Source organism: Larus michahellis, chromosome 4 (genome assembly GCF_964199755.1).
Source record: "Larus michahellis chromosome 4, bLarMic1.1, whole genome shotgun sequence".
NCBI classification, from domain to species: Eukaryota; Metazoa; Chordata; class Aves; order Charadriiformes; family Laridae; genus Larus; species Larus michahellis.
This window is the reverse complement of record NC_133899.1, coordinates 50,371,417-50,392,807: the sequence shown is the minus strand read 5'-3', so window position 1 is coordinate 50,392,807 and position 21,391 is coordinate 50,371,417. Positions and strand designations below refer to the sequence as shown.

General features: G+C 41.8%; 2 protein-coding genes across 2 annotated transcripts in view; both read left to right on the top strand.

Annotated features, from left to right (window-relative positions):
* Positions 1 to 2,240, top strand: part of LOC141743084 (cytosolic phospholipase A2 epsilon-like) — a 39,204-nt gene extending 36,964 nt beyond the window's left edge. Inside the window, exon 22 of the mRNA XM_074586808.1 lies at positions 14 to 2,240. Coding sequence (XP_074442909.1) covers positions 14 to 222 — 209 coding nt within the window. The 3' untranslated portion in view covers positions 223 to 2,240. The remainder of the gene's footprint in view (positions 1 to 13) is intronic.
* Positions 2,241 to 2,386: 146 nt separating this feature from the next.
* On the top strand, positions 2,387 to 21,391 carry LOC141743083 (cytosolic phospholipase A2 epsilon-like). The gene is made up of 22 exons (XM_074586807.1): positions 2,387 to 2,521; positions 3,997 to 4,056; positions 4,750 to 4,833; positions 7,460 to 7,532; positions 8,506 to 8,642; positions 9,103 to 9,234; positions 10,743 to 10,783; positions 11,500 to 11,542; positions 12,266 to 12,341; positions 12,545 to 12,714; positions 12,850 to 12,930; positions 13,487 to 13,524; positions 14,186 to 14,321; positions 14,989 to 15,125; positions 15,523 to 15,745; positions 16,453 to 16,567; positions 16,907 to 17,044; positions 18,334 to 18,441; positions 19,109 to 19,300; positions 19,785 to 19,951; positions 20,313 to 20,499; positions 21,183 to 21,391. The coding sequence occupies exons 1-22, from the start codon at positions 2,387 to 2,389 to the stop codon at positions 21,389 to 21,391; spliced, it is 2,682 nt and encodes an 893-aa protein (XP_074442908.1).

Here is a 21,391-nt window from a genome sequence, read left to right as displayed (position 1 = left end):
TCTTTCTCTCCAGGTGTCAAGCGCTGCTGCTCAGAGATGGAGGGAGGACAACTTGATTTGACCAGTCGCTTTTCCCCCTACTGCATGTTCTCAGTCAGGTATACTGATGAGAATTACCGGCGGCTGCTGAACCTCAGTGAATACAACATCCTGAACAACTCGCAGATGATTATGCAGGCCTTGCAGATAGCGATGCAAAGGAGAAGGCAAAACATGTGCTAATCGCCCATCCAACTGCCCGTACCTTCTCAGAGGAGTTTTTCATGCTCTAGGACACAGAGCATGAAGGGACATAGCTTTTTGAACACTGGCCGTTCTGCACTATAGAAAGAAACTACCCCAGGTGGATCAGTGTTTTGTTGGGCTTTTTTCCATTCCCAAGAAGTGGCCTCTATAGGCAAAGACATTGCCTGGGAAGTGTTTTACATATGCTTTGTTCCCTAAATTAAGGTTGTCTGTAGAACAGTCTTTACCTAAAATCCTTGTTAGATTTTAAAAATAGTGTCATTTTAAGCCTAACTTATTATAATGTGTGACATATAGGAAAATAATTTTTTACCACCACAGCGCTACAGTAATACAACCCAGCCAACACACCTACAGGCCATAGGAAAGAGCTATAAACTTCTGCTCCCTACAGTTCTTCTTCGTGGAACACAACGTGCATCAACCCTGGAAAATGAAGAAAACCTGAGACATGACTGGAAGCTGCCATTGGATCCCTGGGTCAACTCTATTTTGCAAGTGTCTTGAAGAGCAGCTGAAGAGGTTGTAAATGTAACAGGGACAAGTGTGTGCACACAGCCAGCCCCGTGAATCGTGTCCACCTACAGGGCTATCTTGGGCTGTGAATGAATCATACATAGATGGGACAGACCAACTTAGGAGGAAGTGGTGTAAGATTTTTCATGCAAGAATTTTTTTGCAGCGAAAAGTGTAATTTGGGCACATCAAAATTTTCTCTGAATTTATGTCAGTTTGGAATGTTCTGTGTTGAGACAGTATGCAAAAAGTCAATGTTTTGTTTTGAAGCTTTCAAAATTAAACACCCTGGGATTTTTTTTCCCAGTTGAGTTACTTCTCATATTAAACTCCCTTTTTTAAATTAAAAAGAACAAGTGCTTGAAATGAAAATATTTTACTTCCACTAGACAATGAAATCTTTGGGTTTTTATTCAAGGTAATTTGTTTAAACAATTTAGGACATATGCTCATCAACAAAAATGCTTATTTGTTTAGTTCTGCCTGTTCAGACTGTGCAGATAAGCAGGTGTGATTTAGTAGTCTGCAACAACTAAGGCCATTTTAAAACAATCTGAACAGACCCTCCATGGGATCTAGCACAAAACAACCAACAACATTTGTTGTGGGTTTGCATTTTTACTTTCTTCATTTTCTCTTTTATGGAAATTTTCCTTTCTGAACTGTTGGAATTGCTGAGAGTGAGCTGTAAAAATTATAAATCCATAACAACCTGTGCATTCCAGGAGCAAGTCAAATTGAAAATACACTTTTTTATTAAAAAGTTTAGTTTCCTAATGACAACTGGGAACATTTTGAATAGAGTCTACTCAGTGAAAAAAGATCTATCAACTGGATGTCATAATCTGGGGCTAAAATAAACCAGGGAAAATGCTTGGGTAAGTTGAAACATTTCATGTTAATATTTTACAAAACGTCTTTGTTTTGAAACATAGCTTCTTTTTAATCGACCGCCTACCTCAGCCCAGGGAACCCAAACTGAAAATAACAGGTTTCATTTACAGTCAAGTAACGTGTTTGTCTTGGTTCAAAATGACACTCTGAGGATTTTCATTTTGGCAAGGAACAATTACAAATTATCTTTACAAATTGGTTCACAACTACTTTTACCAACGCTTTTGTTATTTATGATGTCAAACCAAACCTTGCCTTTTTGTGCAACTGTAGCCTAATGTTGCAAGCCTAAAGATCAGAGCATAAATATTGCCATTTAGAACTCTAGGTTTCGAATGAATATGAACTTCTGCTGGGTTTTTTTTATTCTATGGTAGTTTCACTAGTCTTAATCATAAATACGGTGCTATGTGGTCTGCATATCATCCTGGGAATTGCCTCCATTTGAACCTGAAATCCCTGGTATGAAAAAATAAAGACAGTTTTGGGCCATAAATTCATGCCACCTCCAGCTCTGGAGAAATGTTATTTCCATGCAAATATTTCATGTATACAGTACCGGACAATAAAGGCTTGTTTGCAAAATGAAAATTTTCTGCCTTGCTCCACATATTCAGATATTTCAGTAATATGCTCCAGACTCACAGTATATTCCTTGTTCCAGGAAAACAAAACTGCTGTTATCTCTGCAAAGAGCATAAGAGCATACCAAATATTTGCTGTGAGCATCATGGATAAAGGAATGTCTCAGGGATGGATTGCAGGGTACAAACTGAGCCATGATCCCTCCCTCCTGCGAGGGCTGTCTCTGATGTGGATGCCAAATGTTATTCGTGAAAACAAGAGCTTTTTGGCCACAGGCACTGTGGGAGTGACAGTCCCAGAGCCCCAGTCCTGGTGGACAGTCTGGTTTGTAGCTTAGCCCTCCAAGGAGATGTCGTAATAAAGCACTGCCTTCAACTATGGCTGAAAGATGCTGATGTTGCCAAGGGTTTTTTGTGACCTAATGAAAAATGCATTTCATCAAGCTACATAATTGCAGCTGGCACATGGAGGAAACATGCCACGTATGCAGACACAACCCTTCACAGGGTTGTGAACTAACATAGCCTATAGCAAAAATTTATTCCACCAAGTTGACCGTGGTGACTGTTGATATTATTTTGCGTGGGAATGCGCAAAGGGGAGCTGTGTTGACTGGTAACAATAATTAACAAATAAGTTCAAGGAATGTTCAGGGAATGGGTAACTTCCTGCTTGTAGACAATATATCGGGAGAGCAGGGAAGCTAAAGGATTCCCTTCCCTCAGCAGTTTTGATCTGTTGTGACCTACTGAAGATACAACAGTCTTTGATGTCCCTTTTTAATCCTGTTCCAGGGAGCTGGGAGCTGTGTTGGTTTTGATGGTATAGGGGTCAGCTGGGTGCTCACAGCGGCAGGCATAGGTGTCCTGCCACGACGGTGGCTTTGCAGGTGTGCCAGGGATGGTGCAGAGGGCAGCGTGTGCGGCTGGTGCCGAGTTTTGCCTCTAGCTGGCAGGGTTCATTGGGTCAGACATGGGCGCTTAAATGCAGCTAGATTACAGCCAGTCTGAGCCGTAAAGTGGTGCAGAAGTTATTCACAGGGGGTGGAGCTAAGCTAAGGAAAGTCACTGCTTCAGGACTCTTCCTCTAAACAAAAATAATTATAACAAGCCATAGGAAAGAAGGGGAGAAGAATACAGTGACTTGAGGAGAGACTTAGCCCGGGTGGACCAAAGCTGAGTAGATATAAACCACTGTATGAGTGTGTCTGCTCTGCACGCCTAGACCTGGGGTTGCACGGGCATGTGGTAAAGAAACCCTTAAACTGCCTTTTGCAAGAACCAGTTTAGTCTGAGAGCAAGTGTTGTCCATCGTTTTTTTCCATTAGCTATTGTAGCTTATCTGCTTACTGTCACAGATAACCTAAATCCAATCCATGTAGCTTTGCTGCATCTTATTACAGAGTATGTATTTCTGTAGGCTTTGAGGTCTTGCTAAGTGGAAAGGTCAGTGTTCAGATAAAAGGGCATCCTTCTCTTACCATTAGTCATAAACCTGCCATTGGCCATTATTGGGCAGTGACTCAAACAGCATACTTCTACTTACTGTGCAGGCAAATGTATTTTTTTCCTACTTATTCGACCACAGGGTACAGTTTCCTAGTATAAGAAAATGGGAGGGGAATAACTGGGTTTAAGAAATCAGGCAGAGGTGGGGCTCTGAGTCAGTTTATAAAACAGTTGCTCACCTGCATATGAGACATTTAAACTGTTGGCGTCTGTGGTAGATGGGAGATGTGAAATTGCATTGCCGCAGATAACATTGGACATATACGTGACAGCGACCACAATGGAGCAAGATGGCATTTTGTCTCAGGTAAGAAGGGTGCAGAGCAAAGCAAGGCATCTGGGATCTCAGCTGGTTATGCTGCACGTAGCACAAAGATGGTACTACTTTCTTGACCTACCATTGACTATAATTGACTGTGAACAGGATGAAGAGAACTTATTATAGAAAACTTCAAAAAAAATTATTGTCGAAAACTTCAAAAAACTTATTATTGAATTTTTAAAAAATGGTAATGAGCCGTAGGAAGGAAGTGAAAACTACCTGGGGAGTAAGAGTGTATTTACAAAGGGATCACTTTGTATATCTGGTGGTTTTCTTCATTTTAGAGACGTGATATGTGCAACCTTAGATTAAGTATTAAAGAGCATGGAGGTGTGCTTCAAGGTGAAAGATTAATGACAGGGTGTGTTTATGGGAGACAGGTTTGCTGTGCCTTTAACAGCCAGGGCCAGGAGCTGCCTTCCCTCCCCGTATGTCATGCAAAGGGTGGACCTTACCTGGCTGCTACGCCTCTTCTCAGGCTTGCTGGGGCAAGCATGGCGCAGGCAGGGGCACCGGACACAGCAGGGCACAGGACACTCTGTCTTCCAAGGCTCTACGGCCAGCACTGACCATGGGCTCCCCTTTGCTGCTGTTCTGCAGTTCTCCGTTCCTGATGAGGATTGCTTTTAAGAGACAGGATGATTTCTCCAGGAGTAACGTTGGCCGTTCTTTTTGCAGGAGCTGATCACTCAAACCGATCGGCTAGGAGAAGCAATTATGTGGCTGAATCCTGATGGGGAACAGCAGACTCCTGTTACAAAGGTACCGCAAAAGACGATTTCAAAAGAAAACTCTAAAAGACCTTCCTGATGGGTGGAGCCTGGGTGAGAACAGATAGGGTTCAGCATCTGCCAAACAGTCTAATTAGCTACCATAACCCATCCAGCTCCCGCCATGAAACACTGTCCCACTTATCATTTTGATCGCTTCACTTATGCAGTCTTGCTTCATGTTAAAGTCCTAGGGCTGTTTTCTATCCTTGGCACAAGGGAAATGAACCCTGTTTTAATAAGACTCATAGCTTTGAAAGGATGCGTTTGAATTGGCTTTCTGCTACATACATCTTGCTAAAGCACAAGGGCAAATTTACTGCCAGTGTAGTGATAGTTGTGAAGTTGTGCCACTTACTCCCACAAAGAGTATGGAACAATCTTGAAGTGTATTTTCAACACTTGATTTCCTGAATTAATCCTTCTTCTGGCCTTTAAAAAAACTAATAATTTTCCAAGAGACTTCAGACATGTTATATAAAATCTCCTCTAGGAAATTTTTGACCTTGTTCTCTCTAGTTTGAGGCCATTTAGTAATAATTAGGAACTGTCCCTTATTCTGTTTCAAGCTAAGCTGCTGAGCAACAGATGTCGTGCTTATGATTTAAGGACTAGTCAACCCTTTCTGTTGATTAGTTGAATGGAAAACCCAAAGATGAGAAAATGCACCCTAAAACACAACTCTCTACACTGTGAGGATCACAGCAGATTCAGAAGAACAAAACAAACCTACCAAGCTTCTTTAGGCAAAACTCACTCCACTGACAGAATTTTGTCCATTTGTTATTTATACCAATGTGATGTCTAAGCAAGACTCCCTGGTTATGACTGGGCATACTTACAAACCTGAGTACTTTGTCCAGTCTGCACTCCCTCCTTGATGCTTTGGGATCACCACAGGCCATGACGCTGGCACCAGGGGACCCGATCCATGAAACCAAGTTGAGTTCTTCCAGGAAAGTGCCTTCTCCAAAGCCAGCCGTTGTCAGCCCCAGCCACTGGCTCTGTAATTACTGAATATTTTCCACCTGTACCTGCCTCATTTCTGTGCCTTAGGAGCTAGATTTTAGACATGAATACAAGTGCCTTTGACGGTCTTATCCACAGCTACTCTTTGGACTCTTAGTAGTGGTTTGACATCCTTGATTTATGCACTCAGTCACCTGCTGTGCAGCCAAACAGCACAAGTTTCTTTGGTGCCTTTTCCTAGGCTGAGGTGCTTTGGTTACCTCAAGGCTACTTTTACCTGGTTCTTCATTAGCCTACTTGCAAACTGCCCCCGACCTGGACAACATATATTTATTAGCCCTGGTCACATGCATTAATACACTCAGGTTTAACATTATGAGAGACACCACATGGATTTATAGTCCATCGAGCCTGTAAGCACTAATGTACCTCACTTTTTACAGACGGTAAACACGGCACATTATTAGCATAGTACATACCAAATTGCTTTGTTCAGGGCCAACTAGAGCAAAAGTACTGCTCTCCTTTCCTGAAGTGCCTGTGTCATGTCTCCTTCTCAATGGGACTAATGAGGTCAGTGTCATGAGAACGTCACTTCAGGACGGCCAATGGTCCTTTTATAGTCATTTTGCAGTATAGGTGGAGTAAGGAGGTGGTGTCATTACTTGTCTGTGTCCCTGTAGTTGCACTAAATGCCTTTTGTATTTTAGAACTTTTGGAGCAAAACTTTCTTGCTGATATCTCTTCCAACATATTGTGTCATTTCTCCCTTTCCATGACTCTAGAAATAAAAGGTTAATTGGAAATGGAGATTAATGGTATTAATTTGTTTATTTTATGGTAAAAGAAGGAATATGTAAGGATGACAATAGCATTTGGGCTCCAACATGAGACCAGAACAGCAATATGAGAGGCCATGAAGTAAAGCATGAGGTGTTAATGTGGGAGACATGAGCTAATATGAAAGAGTGAAGCCCAAGAAAAAGTCAGAGTTGAGCTTAGCTGAAGAGGGACAGTTATGTCACCACAAATGAAAAACACATGTATAGTGAGTAGCATGGTGGAAGCGCAAAGCAGAGATCTCTCCTCTGACATTAGAAGTAGCGTGGGCATCAGAGGTCAGCATTTAACTCTGGGGAGCACTGCACATTTAAAAGAGTAGGAACATGAGAAAATCATATCCCATAGCTCAGGAGACTGAACACGTGTAATAACAGGATGGGAGGTGATTCCCACAATGGTAATTTTATCATCTGCAAAAAGCCTAAGGCAGCTTTTCATTTTCTACCTTGGAAACGTAGCAAGTAAATCCCCTCCCAAGCTGAGTGTGACCCTTACCGCTTTATGCAGCTAGATTTTCATTAGAAAACAAATACGTTTTCTATAATAAAACAAATCCACATATCCAAATCCAATTATCATGCTATAAAAGTAGAGAAGCCTTTCAGTCTAGAACTTGATTTAGATATTAGTAGGAAAATAAATGTATTGTCCATTTCATAGTCACATAGAAAAATTCAACTAAGTTGTTCATGATTTGGGTATTTCTCTCTCTTGATCATTTCTGTCTTCTAAATATGCTATCCACCTTTAGCATTTGTTCCTGTCTTTTGTATGTTTGTTGGTTTGTTGTTTTTTTTTCCCTGCAGATAGAATCATCTCTGTGTTACTTACTGACTATAAGAGTCATAAGAGCAAGAAATATCCACCAAGCAGATGTCTGTAAGTATCTGCAGTGCTCTGTATGGCTTCCTTAACCTTCACGGGGTACTAGCTAGTCCTGCTCCAAGAAGAAGTGTTTTCTACATTTCTTCCATGATGGAGAACGTCCCCTCACTGTCATACTGGTCTCAACAGTGAACATAGTGTGCTGCTCTTCTTTGCATCAGCCCTGTTCTGCACAGAGGTGACTCTATAAGGTCACAGTTGTACCTATTGCACATATTTCTCTGCAGCCCCAAAGGGAGCAAGGAAAGCTCTGCAGTCTGTTGAAAGCAAGAAGTTTGGAAAGATGCCCTGTGTTTTCCTCTGGAGTATATCCATGTAACAAAGAACACAAACTGGTTGAGATAACGGAGCAAATATTGAAAAATGGAGTAGCCTTATCTCAAACTTAGCTTGTGCTTAAAGCTTTCTCAAGGCTAAGTAATCCAAATTACTGTACCCCGATTCCCTGTGTAAAAGCTAACCAACCTGTTAGGTATTGTTACATTTTGTAGCTTCACTTCTGGTGGCCTGCAACTGAAATATAATAGAAGATTATAGCTTTAGTTATGCAGAAATCAAGAAGCACTTTTTTCTATGTTTTGGGTTGGGTTTTTTTTAGTGCTTAGTCTGGCTAAAATAGAAGCTATCACTTTGTTTCCTTAACCCTTGCAGATATAGGGTGCTGTGTTTGTCCCGAATTATTTTATTCCAGGCTAAACTGATTGCTTGATGAGATAGAAGGAGGAGAAACCTCTTTGTTTTTAATGCATAGGTTATATCTCTAGTCATATTTATTCAGAGAATAATCATGGCCCTCTTCTTTTTTCTCCATTCCTGTTACCTAAATTGTAGTGTTTATTTTGGACAAATATGTCATCATGTATCAGTGTCTCTCTCTCTTTGAAAGAAGAGCTTCCTGTTGTTCAATTCATTCTTTCTTCTAGAGCAAATCTTCATGTTAGATGTGTTTGTGTTTTTTAACATACAGTAAGCCAGACTGATTGCTATGTGAGCCTGTGGCTGCCAACTGCTTCAACTGACAAATTTCAGACTAAAACCATCAAGAACTGCAAAGATCCAGTTTGGAACGAAACCTTCTACTTCAGGATCCAGAGTCAGGTCAAGGTACCGAGCTGTGACTTCCCTGTTAACTGTGACCTAGGGAGCAACTGCCAGGTTTTATCCTTTTGCAAAGGGGACATAAGTAATTTTCTCAAGAGGCAAAGAAAGATGCAGAACAGTATGGGAATAACACATATCCTTACGATGTTTTCAATGCCATGAAAGACAAGTATCTATCTCAGCGATGGGTAGGACATGACCTTTGAGACACCTGTGAAATCCCCTCGTTCCTCCTCATAGGCAGATGCCTACATGGAGTTCATTTCCCCTCCACCTTCTTCCCTTCCTGCTCTCTTTCTTTACTTTCTGGGGACAGTAAACTTTATTTATTGGGACAGCTTTTTTAGTCAGCTTTTGTGAGGAGTGGCCACCCCACAAAAGCTGACTAAAAAAGCTGTCCCCGGGATCTCCTGCTTTGAAAGAAACCTGACACATTTCTAAAGTCCTTCCCTTCCCTTCACAGAACGTGCTGGAGCTGGCGCTCTATGATAAGGACGTGGTTACTCAAGATGACCACCTCTTCACAGTGTACTTCGATATAGCCAAACTTTCCCTGGGAGAGCAAGTCTTCATGCACTTCAAGTGCGATTCACAGGTGAGGTCTGAAATAAGAAATGGAGTAGGTTGGCAAGAACATGTTTGCCTGCTTTTCTGTTTAAAATATTATTTGCAAAATCTTCCTTCTTTTCCTTCTTGTGCATGGACTGCCCAGCCACATAAAAGGGAGCTGTTTTCACTCTGACGTGGGAAAGCCTCTTCGCACCCGGATCTGTAGGCACACTGAAGGGTTTAGTGTTGGCCACAGAGGCTCACAAACTTCATGTGTCTTTGCAAAATTGTCACTTTGCTGAGCCTGTCCCCATTGAGGACCAAGGAGCGTGTCCTGGCCAGTACATGATGCTTTTTGTCATAACTTGTTACTTAACCTAGTAATTAGGAAGTAATAACTCTATGATCAAACCAAGTGTCGAACCAGACTAGTTACTAATTATGGACTGTGGCATGGGTGTTTAAATAAGGTGTCTAAGTCATGCCACTCAGCTTGGCAATGAGAAGTATTCCTATTTTGAATGTCCAGGGAGGCTCTGATAGTCACACATCCCACCTCCTGGTATGTTCTGTCCCTCCTTCTCCTTTTCCAGTTCCCTCCCAGTCTCTTGTGCATCTGTCATGCAACGTTCAGTTGATTAATTACCTATGTACACACACCCAAACTCCACTCCACGGTTCATTATCTTTAAATGCCTTATTTGACCATTTCTTTCTCTGCAAAATAGCAGTGGAGTGGTGTGTGGACTTCCACTAGCCCTTGGTAAAATAGAAACATTTGGCTAGCTGTAACCCAGCTCATTACTGTCTGAGTGGTTAGAGGTGCCACATCCAATTCATTACTGCATTTGCACAGCTTCAGTACTTAGAGCTTATACTCTTCAGGCCTTTGTGGTTTTTTTGTGTCCTATATTAATAACTTTTTGGTGTGTTTAATGCAATAGGTAATTTGAGCAACTAAGTAACCTACAGCATGATCTCATTTCTCTGTTCATCATCCCTTCTGTCCCCACCTTTGTTTTCACCTCACCTGCGCTTTCTTCCACCTAGGGATTATACTCTTCACCACCACCCCACAGACCAGGCCTTAATGTCAGATGTACCTCTGCCCTAATGCCCTCAGCACATTGCCAAGAAAAGCAGTTGCCTTCTTCCACGGCTGCTTTGTCTGTCACCATTTCCCCTGCTTACACCAGAAGGGTTTGGTTGATCCCCTCAGCAGACCCTCTTTCTCTTTGCTGGCAGACTCGGTATGAGACAGCATCTCCACCTGGGTCTGTCCCTTGTGCCCCAACAGAAACAAGCAAGCCATCTACTTTCTTTGTTAAAAACTACAACCACAGGCATCCAGAATCTTCCTATCGATGAAGAAACCTGAGGCTCAAGACACACAGATGTGAGGGGGTGGGTGCCTCTATTTTAAATGCTCTGCCAGTCACAAATAGTGCATGCACACCTATATTGCCAGAATGAGAACTTGCATTATGAGAACTTGCATTATGGGAACTGTCAGCAGACCAGTGCCAAAAACATTTTCCTTTCTTTATTTTCCAGAGACAAGAGGAGCTTGAGGTGGGATTTGCATTGGATAATATGTGAGTAAACATGAAGTGCAACATAAATTGCAGCAAAAAGAAACAGCAATTCAGAGGCATGAAATAATCTAGTATAATTGCCCAGAGTGCATCATTTCTTGACAATGCTGCTGATGAACATGGTTTCCGGAGTAACCTGTGCTATGAGCTGTGTGATGAATTGGTCTGTGCCAGAATGACCTTCCATGAACTTTAGGTAGACCTTAAAACCTTTTCTTTGCCTAGCGTAATGAATGCTATTGAAGACCAGGATACTAGGACTGCTGTTCTGTTACAAGTTTGTCTTTAAGGTCAGCGGGGGGGTTTGCCTCCCTTCAAAGCACAACATGGAATAACACACTGGATTGCTGATCTAGAGCCCTTTCTGTCCCATCCTCCAACAAACGGCAATTTTAAAAAAAAATTGATTCCTTGAAACCATCTGCAACCTCAGCTTGGGGCTCAGGATAAAATCACTATGCAGTTTGCCCCCGCAGTACCTTTTTCTTTTTTTTTGCTGAGCTCCAGGTCTGGATGAGCCGGTAGGATGACAATTGTGCCTTGACAGAGTAGAGTAGGAGAGGAAACTTGTACCACAAGTCTCCTGGGACTTTTTGTTCAAATCCAATACGCAGCTAAAAATAAGCAAGAGGAAAATCAGGAGAAGGGTGTGGCTCATTAATTATACCATAATTATACTGAGTTATTAAGAACGTATTTTTCTTTCTGTTTCCTAGTTCAGGCCCTCCTGAAACCATCATTACTAATGGAGTACTAGTGGTGAGTGTCATGCTTTGTCATCTTTCTTGTCCTGTTGCCACACTTGTTTCACTTGATTCACAGTCATCAGGCCAACATACCCTTTGACTGAAACACTGTGATTTCCCACTTCATCATCTGCCTCACAACACATCCTCATGGATGGCACCTGTGGAGAGGCTGGGGCTGGAACAGCAGGGAGAGTCCCTGTGCTAGCAACCCTCTGGTGTTGCAAAGGCAACACATGGAAGTGGTTTAGGTCCGAGACATCGGTGCAGCAGTGAACTCTCCCTTGGACATCACTCCTCACAAATTTCCGTATTGTCAGAGCAACGGGGTTTGTCCCATCCCAGACACACACCATTTCCTGCAGACTTTCCGACTATGCCATTTATTAGCTTTGTTTCCTCATTATGTTTGTTTAAATCAGTCCTCTGCATCTCTGTCGGGATTCTGGGGGTGCTGTTCTTCACTTTGCCCTTACCTTCTCCCTTCTGCAAGCACTGTTCATCCATGCTGCACCCCCAGCCTTGCCCTGGCTGCGTCCAGTGTCTCAGAGAATGCTCCTGTTCTAGCCAGCATCTGAAACAAAGGTCGTGGTTGAGAGAAAATGTTTTCCTTGGGACAAAGTGCACTGCCTGTATAGCATTTGTATCATCATCAGTAGGAGCGTAGACTAGCTAACAGAATCTGAGACTGGAAATTCCCTGCCATGAAGTGTTTTATTATTCATGTCTCTTACAGTCTCGCAAAATCTGTTGCTTGGAAGTCCAGGTGGTTGGAAAGAAGACGAAGAAGAAAAAGAAGAAATCTTTACCAAGTGAGGTTATTTCTCCATCAGCTATTTTTAAGTCATGATGTGTTAATATTATGAAGGCAGTTGGCTTAATGTAAGAATGAAAAAAAAACCCAACTAACAAATCTGAAACATGAGAACAGCCCTGTGATAGTCTCTGTAAGAAGCTTTGTTTCCAATTTTGATGAGAAAGCTACTCTGTGTCTGCTTTTGTGTCACTTCCTTAGAGAAAGAATTCTCCTTTAAAGTGCAAGGCTCTTATGAGGGCACCCAAGACATTATGTTGGGATCTGACCTGGCCTTCAGCTCCTCCTCTCCTGCCAAATTCCACTATGCCAGATACAAGCAGCCAACGCTGGATGTTACGCTACCAGGGAAGAAACGACCTCCCTCCTTTGTAGGTTATAACCGGACTTTATAAAACATAATAATGGCATGTAAACTAACATGCACCACAAATATTAACATTAATTTGCATTGTGAGAGTGACATTCCTTACAATATAAACTTGGATATATTTGTATTTTTTCAGCGCTCCCATGTGTTTGATACAGGCTCTCCAAACATGGAACTTCATTCCTTTCCAAGTGGAAAAAACACAATCTTAGCAGAGGTGAGTGGGAATACAGGGGATCCTTGTTACACCATCCTGATCTTACTTCATAATAAATTTTGAGGCTCTGCTTTTCTTCTAACGTACCAGTGGGGCACCTGAACTAACTGATGTAGTGCCAGTCTCTTGCTGATGCTGACCATGCTTTTCAAAGCACTTTTAGATCCACGGTTACAAAAAATCTATATAGAATGGAAAGATCGCAGCTGTTGTGGGGTAGAAGCCATGGAAAGGGAGGAGCAAATGCTGCTGTGTAGAGTAATAGTGGCCGCAGCCTGGCCGGCTGCCCAAGCGAGGTAATGTTAGTAGGGATGGGTAAAGTATACATTATCATTACTTTCCTCTATAAACAACACCTGTCCTCAGATGTTACATTCACTAGGAAACACTGGGAATTACTGAACAACTTCCCTGACAATAAACCACTGCGGTCAATTCGCATATGCTGCTGTAATATTCAGAGCTCCTGATTTATACCTGCATTGCTAGGACGGCTGCAGGGGAGGAGTGCTAAAGCAGTTGTCACACTTACACTGTTTGTGTTCTCGCTTTCCAGGATAAACAATTTGATTTATATGTGAAGGCAGAAGACTGGTAAGAGACTTGGCCACTCTTGGAGGCTAACTTGTCCTTAGCTGAACTCATCTTGCCCTTTGCTCTTTACTGGGGAGGAGGCACTCACAAGAGGACAGTAGGTTGTGTGACCAAGTGATGTGGAATTCATGTGAGCTGGAAGCACACCATATGTGTAAAATTAAAAACACCTGTGTATAATCCATACTGAGACATGAATAATGAAAAAGATGCATAAAATAGAAGAAAAAATATTGCAAACCAATTACGCTAGATGGTGTTATGCTCAGCACAGTCTTTAACACTGTGTAAGACTGCAAGCTGATCACCTGGTACTGTTGATCATGAAGTAGGCAAACTTCGCTGTCTACTTCAAGACAAATGCGAGAAGTTTTTCCTACAGGTGTCAGTGCAAAGTATGAAAGAATCCGGACAACAGATATCTCAGAAATTATCTGCAGGAATGTCTTCCCTTATGTTTTCTTTTGATAGCTGCTTAGAAATTTAGCGGTCCCTCTTTCCATCATTCCTTCATGCAACACTATATCTGCTTGAGAGTGTAGGAAAGGCTCCTCCTGTAAATGTGGTACTTTGTGAATCAAGTTGATTTTCTTGTATTGGAAACTCTGAGCTTGTCTATTAATAATAAAACAAAATATCCTTTTTTCCTGATCTCCTCCAGCCCAGACCATCTCGATGTGCGTTTAGGGTTTGACCTCTGTGTGCAGGAGCAAGACTTTCTATGCAAAAGGCAGAAGTATGTCGCTCCTGCCTTGAAGAAGGTCCTGCAGCTGGAACAGGATCTGCTGGACCACGAGGTCTGTAGGGCAAATATTCAAAACATCTAATGAATTCTTAGCAGTGGGGATAACTGCATAATATGACCTCTTTTTCTTCCCATTTAATTCTGGTCTTTCCTCATCTTTAAACTTATTTTCGCATCTAATACTGACCCATACCTCTAATAGCACCCTGCCATTTGCGTCCTTTATAGTTGCTGTCCTGCATTTAACTCTTTTCCTCTACACTTTCATTGCAAGCCAGGCTGGATATTCCTTATATAGAAATGGCTTCTTCCACAGTATTTACCCGACCATTGTTATCCTTGTTGATAATCCTTCCTCCTCTCTTTGACCTGGGAGATTTCTTTTTAATTCCTGCCTTTACAACTGATTTTTTCTCTTTTACTGTCTATTTTGGTTTGAGTTAATGCACTTTTCATTTGTTTTTTACCAAACATCTGTATTGAGCACATTGGAGACAAGTATCAGTTACCTGAGCAAAAATCATCATTACTTTTATTCCTGTTCTCCTTTATGAAATAAACGGTAGCTTATGTTTCAGTAGAAATCATTCGGAAAGAAGTGGGTGTCCAGGCATGTGTGGTGGTGTCAGGCTTTGTGTAGTAGGAGGTCTCTACTGAGAGCCGCTGTCAGCTGCAGTTCTCTGTCTGACACCAGCCCTTTCTGCTCGTGTGTTGCACAGACCCCAGTGGTGGCCATCATGACTACGGGAGGAGGGATGAGATCTTTGACCGCGCTGTATGGCAGTCTGCGGGGGCTCAAGAAACTCAATGTCTTGGACTGTGCCACATACCTGACTGGCTTGTCTGGTACCACATGGTAAGTAGGTAGGACTGGGCAGCTCTTGGATGGAGTCTTCCTGTTGACACCAATGCACTGAAGTAGGCTGGGGCTGACATGCAGTAGTCTACCTATAATACCTTCTCAGTACCCCTAATTTTTTTATGTTCATCCAAAATTGAACACATTCAAGTATTTTCATCGGGGAAGGTCACACAATTTGCAACAGCAACCAACAAATTGCTTAAGCCATTTTGACAGGGATAATGACTGTGACTTCAGTGGGAACATGATAGTTTCTTAGGGAACTGAAAACATGAACCGTTTACTTAATTTCAAATCCAGAACTTAAAATAGAAACATAAAATGTAGCCATTGTCTACTTCAAACCTTGGTGCGTTTTTTTCCCTCTTCAGTATATATTTCCTCTTCCTAGGACTATGTCAAACTTGTACAGGGATGCTGACTGGTCACAAAAGGATCTCGACGAGCAAATCAGTGAGGCTCGAAAACACATGACAAAATGCAAAATAAATTCCCTTTCCTTGGAATATCTGAAGTACTACAAAAAGCAGCTATGTCAACGGAAAAGAGAGGGCCGCAAAACATCTTTTATAGATCTCTGGGGACTTGTCCTGGAATCTTTGTTACATGATGGGGTACAGTATGTCATAAAGCAGCGTTTACAGGGGCTTACAATTTTCTGAAAATTAATTTCTGGAGAAGATAGTTTTCTGTTTGTTCTGAGAAAAGCAGTTTGTTACAAGACTGTGTGTATGCCAATGCACAGCCATTTCCAAAACATTTGGTGGCAGCCTTATAGATATCCAAACATGGTGGAAATCAGCATTCTTGCTTGTGAGATTTTTGGATGTGTTTTTCGGAGAAAACTTCAAGATTAACATTGTGAAAAAATATTATGTTTTGAGATTTTTTTGGCATATTCTACAAGTATTTTATTTAGAAATAGCAAAATCACAGATATTATCTTAATGTCCATGAGAGATATTATCAAATGGACCTGCAGACTTTTGAAATTTGTGAGAGGTTTTACGTAAACTTGCAGCTTAACACGTTAAGCTGGTTTATACCAAAAGTATTGCTCTCTGCTCGTCATCATTTCCTTCTATTTTCATCCTAATGGGTCATAAAAAAATCTGTCATCAGATTGGATGCCTGCAGATATTTCAGTAACAAAATGTTTACAGGAATTTTGAAAAATATGGAACATTTCAGAATTTAAGTCCAGCACACATTATACATTAGAGGCATTAGAGGGCATTTTTCTGCCCTACGAGCTCAGATGCAGAGAAAAAGTTCCCGTGCCAGTTTTCGTCTCAGTGTAACCATATTTCTGGAATCACAGAAAGACAACCATAGACTCTCTGATCAGCAACGGGCCATTGATCGTGGTCAGAACCCATTGCCTATCTATACTGCAGTCAACGTCAAGAACAACTATAGCACTCTGGATTTCAAAGGTAATTTTGAGACTTCTGAGAGCCATTTGTCCTTATCTTTAAGCTGGTAAATCCTGGGACAATAATTTTAGATAGCCTAAGATACCCTTTCGTTTAAAGAACAGAACCTCGCTGATGTGTATTTGTGTAATGTCCTTCTGATCAGGTGAAAGTTTGACTATCTATGCAACAGACTCAAAAATATTCCAAAGACTTTTCATGTTCAAGCTTATAACTCATTGCTATTGGTCCGAAATGTTAGACTTAACTGCAGAAATTATTTTCATTTTGAATTCCTTTCATTACGTGTAATGATGCTGTAATAAAACATCGTCCTCTTCTTTGTGTTCCTTTTCACAGAATGGGTGGAGTTCACCCCCTATGAGGTGGGATTGCAAAAATATGGAGCTTTTGTTCGTGCTGAGGATTTTGGCAGCGAGTTCTTCATGGGTCGGTTGATGAAGAGGGTCCCTGAATCCAGGATCTGCTTCTTAGAAGGTAAGCTATTGTCTTAAAAACATCTGAATGATTTTTTTTTTTATTTTTTTAATTGTGAGATATATAAACCAAGCACTAATAAAGCACTGGTGCATGACTAACAGGGCAGTTTCACCAGAAAGGTGAATTAATACTTACTATAATGGATGCAGTTTACTGTAAAAAAGAAAATTCAGTGACAGACAAATACTTATTTTAATTTTTAAAGCTAGTTTTGAATAAAAATATACAGTACCACTTCCGGTCCAACCATAAAATTCAGGTCCCTGGGAATCCACGGTTCTGCTGATGCTACTCCAGAAGGGTGAACTCCAGAGCCTCTTGCCTGTCTCACAGGTAGTCAGTAATTTGTGTGCTTCCTATAGGCAGTTTACATGGGCCTCCATGCTGATTCTCTGCTGCATCGGGGTGTGCTTGAGCATGCCAGGTCTCCCCTGCTCCAAAGCGTCTGCTTTGGCCACACACAACTCGCTCCAGTTTCCACCTTGCCTGGGCAAGCCTGGGGGGAAAACAGCATAGTCATATCCAGAAGTATTTTTGCTATTGACTGAAGTGGAGCACGGGTACGTGTTTTCCAGACAAAAAGACAAGCTGGAAACTTGTGACTGGTTCGAGATGCAAACTTGTCTTCAACTGGCCACTTCACTCAGAGTGAGGGACACACTGAACTATTTTAGCCTAAGCCTATGCTGGACATGCATACATTTGCACTTCCTGAAACAAAAACCAGTGAGAACTTGTGCTCTAAGGGATAACCAGAGAAATTGTTTCTCAAGCTCTAAAATGCCTGGTCAAAACTGATCCCTCGGTGTGTTAACAGGCTTATTCCCCTGGCAGGGTGATTGGAACTGGGTGATCTTTAAAGTCCCTTCCAACCCAAACCATTCCATGATTCTATGAAATGCAGAAGCTGTGAGATCACATTGTAGTTAGACCCTTATCAATACAGTTCCCCATCAGATCTCTCAGATTGCAAACTTTCATTCTTTCCTTTTATACAAGCCTTGTTCTACTTGGTTTTTTTCCCTGAAAACCTAGGCTTCTTAAATCATATTAATTCACAAAAATCTCACCATTCGTTAAAATATATATCCATCCCTAAGTACCATAAAACAAAAAACTGGATATCAAAATAAGGTTTAAAAAACAGTAGCCAAATAAGAATGACATATCATCCATTTAAAACAAACTAAAGAAAAGCATAAACCTCACAAATTTAATCTCATGATAACAGTTTTGAAATTCATGATGTGTGAATGTTTGAGTTAGAAAGCTCTTTCCTTTTACAGGCATGTGGAGTAGTTTATTTTCACTGAATGTGTTATATATCTGGAATTTGTCCCATTCATCAGAAGATTTCTGGCACAGGTGGACCCGTGATAAAATTGACAATATAGGTAAATGATCATACTTCTTCCTTACTGTGTATTTATCCTTAGATAGAGTTAACGTTAGACAAACCATCACACGCCATCTGCTATGTGAGACGTGCGCCGTGTATTTGGCATTTTTTGGAGTGTTTCTTCAAATGCCACATTTCCTTTCCAGAATGAATTGGATTCAAAGTCTCATACTGCAAAGCATAATTGGATAATGTAAAAATCTCCAGTCCTGTGGTCTATGTGCTCACTGAGGGTTCAACACCGATGTTGGCAGATGAGTAAAATGTTCAGAAATAATAAGATTGATCTGTAAATAAAGCAAAAACATCTTGACTATGTTAGGTAGGAGCTACTGTTATCCAAATAAGTACAACAGGTACCCTTTTCCAAAGCCTGCGTTCAGCCTGTTCCACAAGTGTTCCACAACGTCTGGTGCAGATTTTTACTGGTGCCTGGTACTGGGTTTTGTTTTTTATCCACATCTTGACTATGTAAGAAAATGGTATTTGGCTGGTAAGAGTAGCATTTTATTTTCTTTTTCATTTGGTCACTTGTGCTCATGGAGTCTTTTCATCCCAGACCTTTTAAATAAAGAAAACACTGATTTTTACTACTTAACCTTGACATATTGGGGATCACCTTGCTCTAGGCAGGTAGAATTTAACACCTTTTCGCTGTGCAGACGAGGAACCCCTCCTATCGCTGAAGCCGCACGAGCTCAGGACTCGCCTGTTCACCCCTCCTGGCCCCCTGGGCAGTGCTCTTCGCGGTGCTCTCACCGACCGCCTCAGTGTCGCCCAGGAGCACAACTTCCTAAAGGGTTTCCAGATGCATAATGACTACCTGGAGAACAAACACTTCTGCAGATGGAAAGGTAACAGAAGACCTGTGTGCCTGGGGAGAGGATAGACAAGCAGAACAAAGCGAAACCCAGAGTTGGTATTAAACCCGTTCTCCAAGGTTAGAGGCCATGGTTGGGCAGAATCACTATTAGATCAATCAGTTGTGGCACACTGGGATGTAGCATGGCGTGGTGTTAAGCTCCATGCCAATGGTTTGCTGGTGGCACACACCTCCCAAGGCAGGGGCACCAGGTCCTGATGGTGGTCCTCCCTTTTTCTCTTTGAAGACACACGTACTGGGGAGGCACAAGAAACCCCCTTCATGAATATTGCCATTGCAGGTCCAAAACTGCATGGGGCTGGAGGTAAGGAGGGCAGAAGAGAAGGGATACAGTGAATCCCCCTTCCCCGAAAACAGGAACCAGTTAGGGCTCTGTGGTCATGGTGTAAGAGTTGAAAACAGGCTAACCAGTTTTGCACTATTACACTTACAGCAAGAAATATCTTTCCTTTTAGATACTGTGTTAGACACATTTCCCAACCAGCTGACACAATCAGAGGAATTCCTGTCTCTGGTAGATACGGGATTTTTCATCAATACAAGCATCATGCCACTTTTAAAACCAGAGAGAAAGGTGGATGTCATCCTGCATTTAAATTACAGTGCAGGATCCCAGATACAGGTGAGAGCAACTGAAGTAGTCTCCATTTCTTCTTCAACAGCTGCATACCTGGAAGTTTTTAACACTTAGGTGCTTTCTATATTGCTCCTGCTAAAAGTCTTAACCACTAGCATTTTTAGCTTAATGCTGCAGTGTGATACTTCATTTATAGGCTCTATATTTGTTTTTCTTGTGTGATACAACTGTTTTGTGCTAAGAACTCAGGGAAAGCAAAAACCTCTCGACTGACACAGCGCTTTCCAATAGGGGTTTCAGAGCTTTCACACAGCTTGGAAAATGCCCCCTTTGTCACTGGACTCTAAGAAATCCTGAGTCCTGGGATCCTCTTTTGGTCTTCATGCTGTTCTGTTCATTGATCCAGGCTCTGGACCAGACCTGCAAGTACTGCTCAGAGCAGGGAATCCTTTTTCCCAGAGTGGACTTGAGTGAAGAAGACAGGAAAAACCTGAAGGAATGTTACCTCTTTGATGGAGCTGAGACTCCAGGAGCACCAGTACTGCTATTTTTCCCACTAATTAATGATACCTTCCAAAAATACAAAGCACCAGGTAAGTAATCAAGCATGTCAGAAAAAGGTTGACATCATGGCCAGCCTATTAAAGCACAGAATCATAGAATGGTTCGTGTTGGAAGGGACCTACCTCCAAACCCCTGCCATGGGCAGGGACACCTTCCCCTAGACCAGGTTACTCAAAGATCCATCCAACCTAGCCTTGAACACTTCCAGGGATGGGGCATCCACAACTACAACTCCCAATTAAAGGGAGTATATTTAATACTCCAACGCTTAAACTTCACTGCTGGCTCGTTCCAATACATCAAACCTCCCTGTTGCTTAAAGCTAGTTGTTTTCCCAAGTCAGATTTGCTGTCATGGGGCTCCTGTTTCAATCCCCAAGATAGTTAGTTTGCAGGTAACTTTGATGTACTTACGTAAGCCACAGGCACAGTTTAGAACTGCAGTGTAGACCCACGTAAGAGAAAAAAATCACCATTTTTCTCCCCTCATTATGTGAAGAAGCTGATATCCACCTGAGCCAGGGACTGAGTTGTCAGTTTGAAAAAAAAATCATTTGTTTAAAAAACAATTTTAAAAACCCACAAGAGTAATTTAGATTATGAACTCTCTCCGTGGAGAGACATCTCCTTTCCCTGCTCTGTTAAAAGTTTGCTTGCTTATGACCAGAGTAATTCCCAACTTTCAAAAGTGATTTGTCTCCCCTTCCTCCTAGGTCAGAAGCGCTCAGAGTCAGAGATGGAAGATGGCAAAGTTGATCTTTACGGCTCCTGTTCCCCTTATTCAACATATTCAGTCCAATACACTGAGAAGGCATACGACCGTCTGGTTCAGCTGGGAGAATACAACATCCTGAATAATGAGGACCTTATTATGCAGGCCTTGCACACAGCAGTAGCACGGAAAACACAGAAAAGGAAATAA

Bases quoted from the DNA above. Each gene is read 5' to 3' on its own strand.
- LOC141743083 (XM_074586807.1), top strand. From the start codon at position 2,387: ATGGATAAAGGAATGTCTCAGGGATGGATTGCAGGGTACAAACTGAGC. The intron at 4,834-7,459 runs GTACCGCAAAAG...TTTTCCCTGCAG, and splicing joins AGCAGACTCCTGTTACAAAG to ATAGAATCATCTCTGTGTTA. The intron at 12,715-12,849 runs GTAGGTTATAAC...GTATTTTTTCAG, and splicing joins AGAAACGACCTCCCTCCTTT to CGCTCCCATGTGTTTGATAC.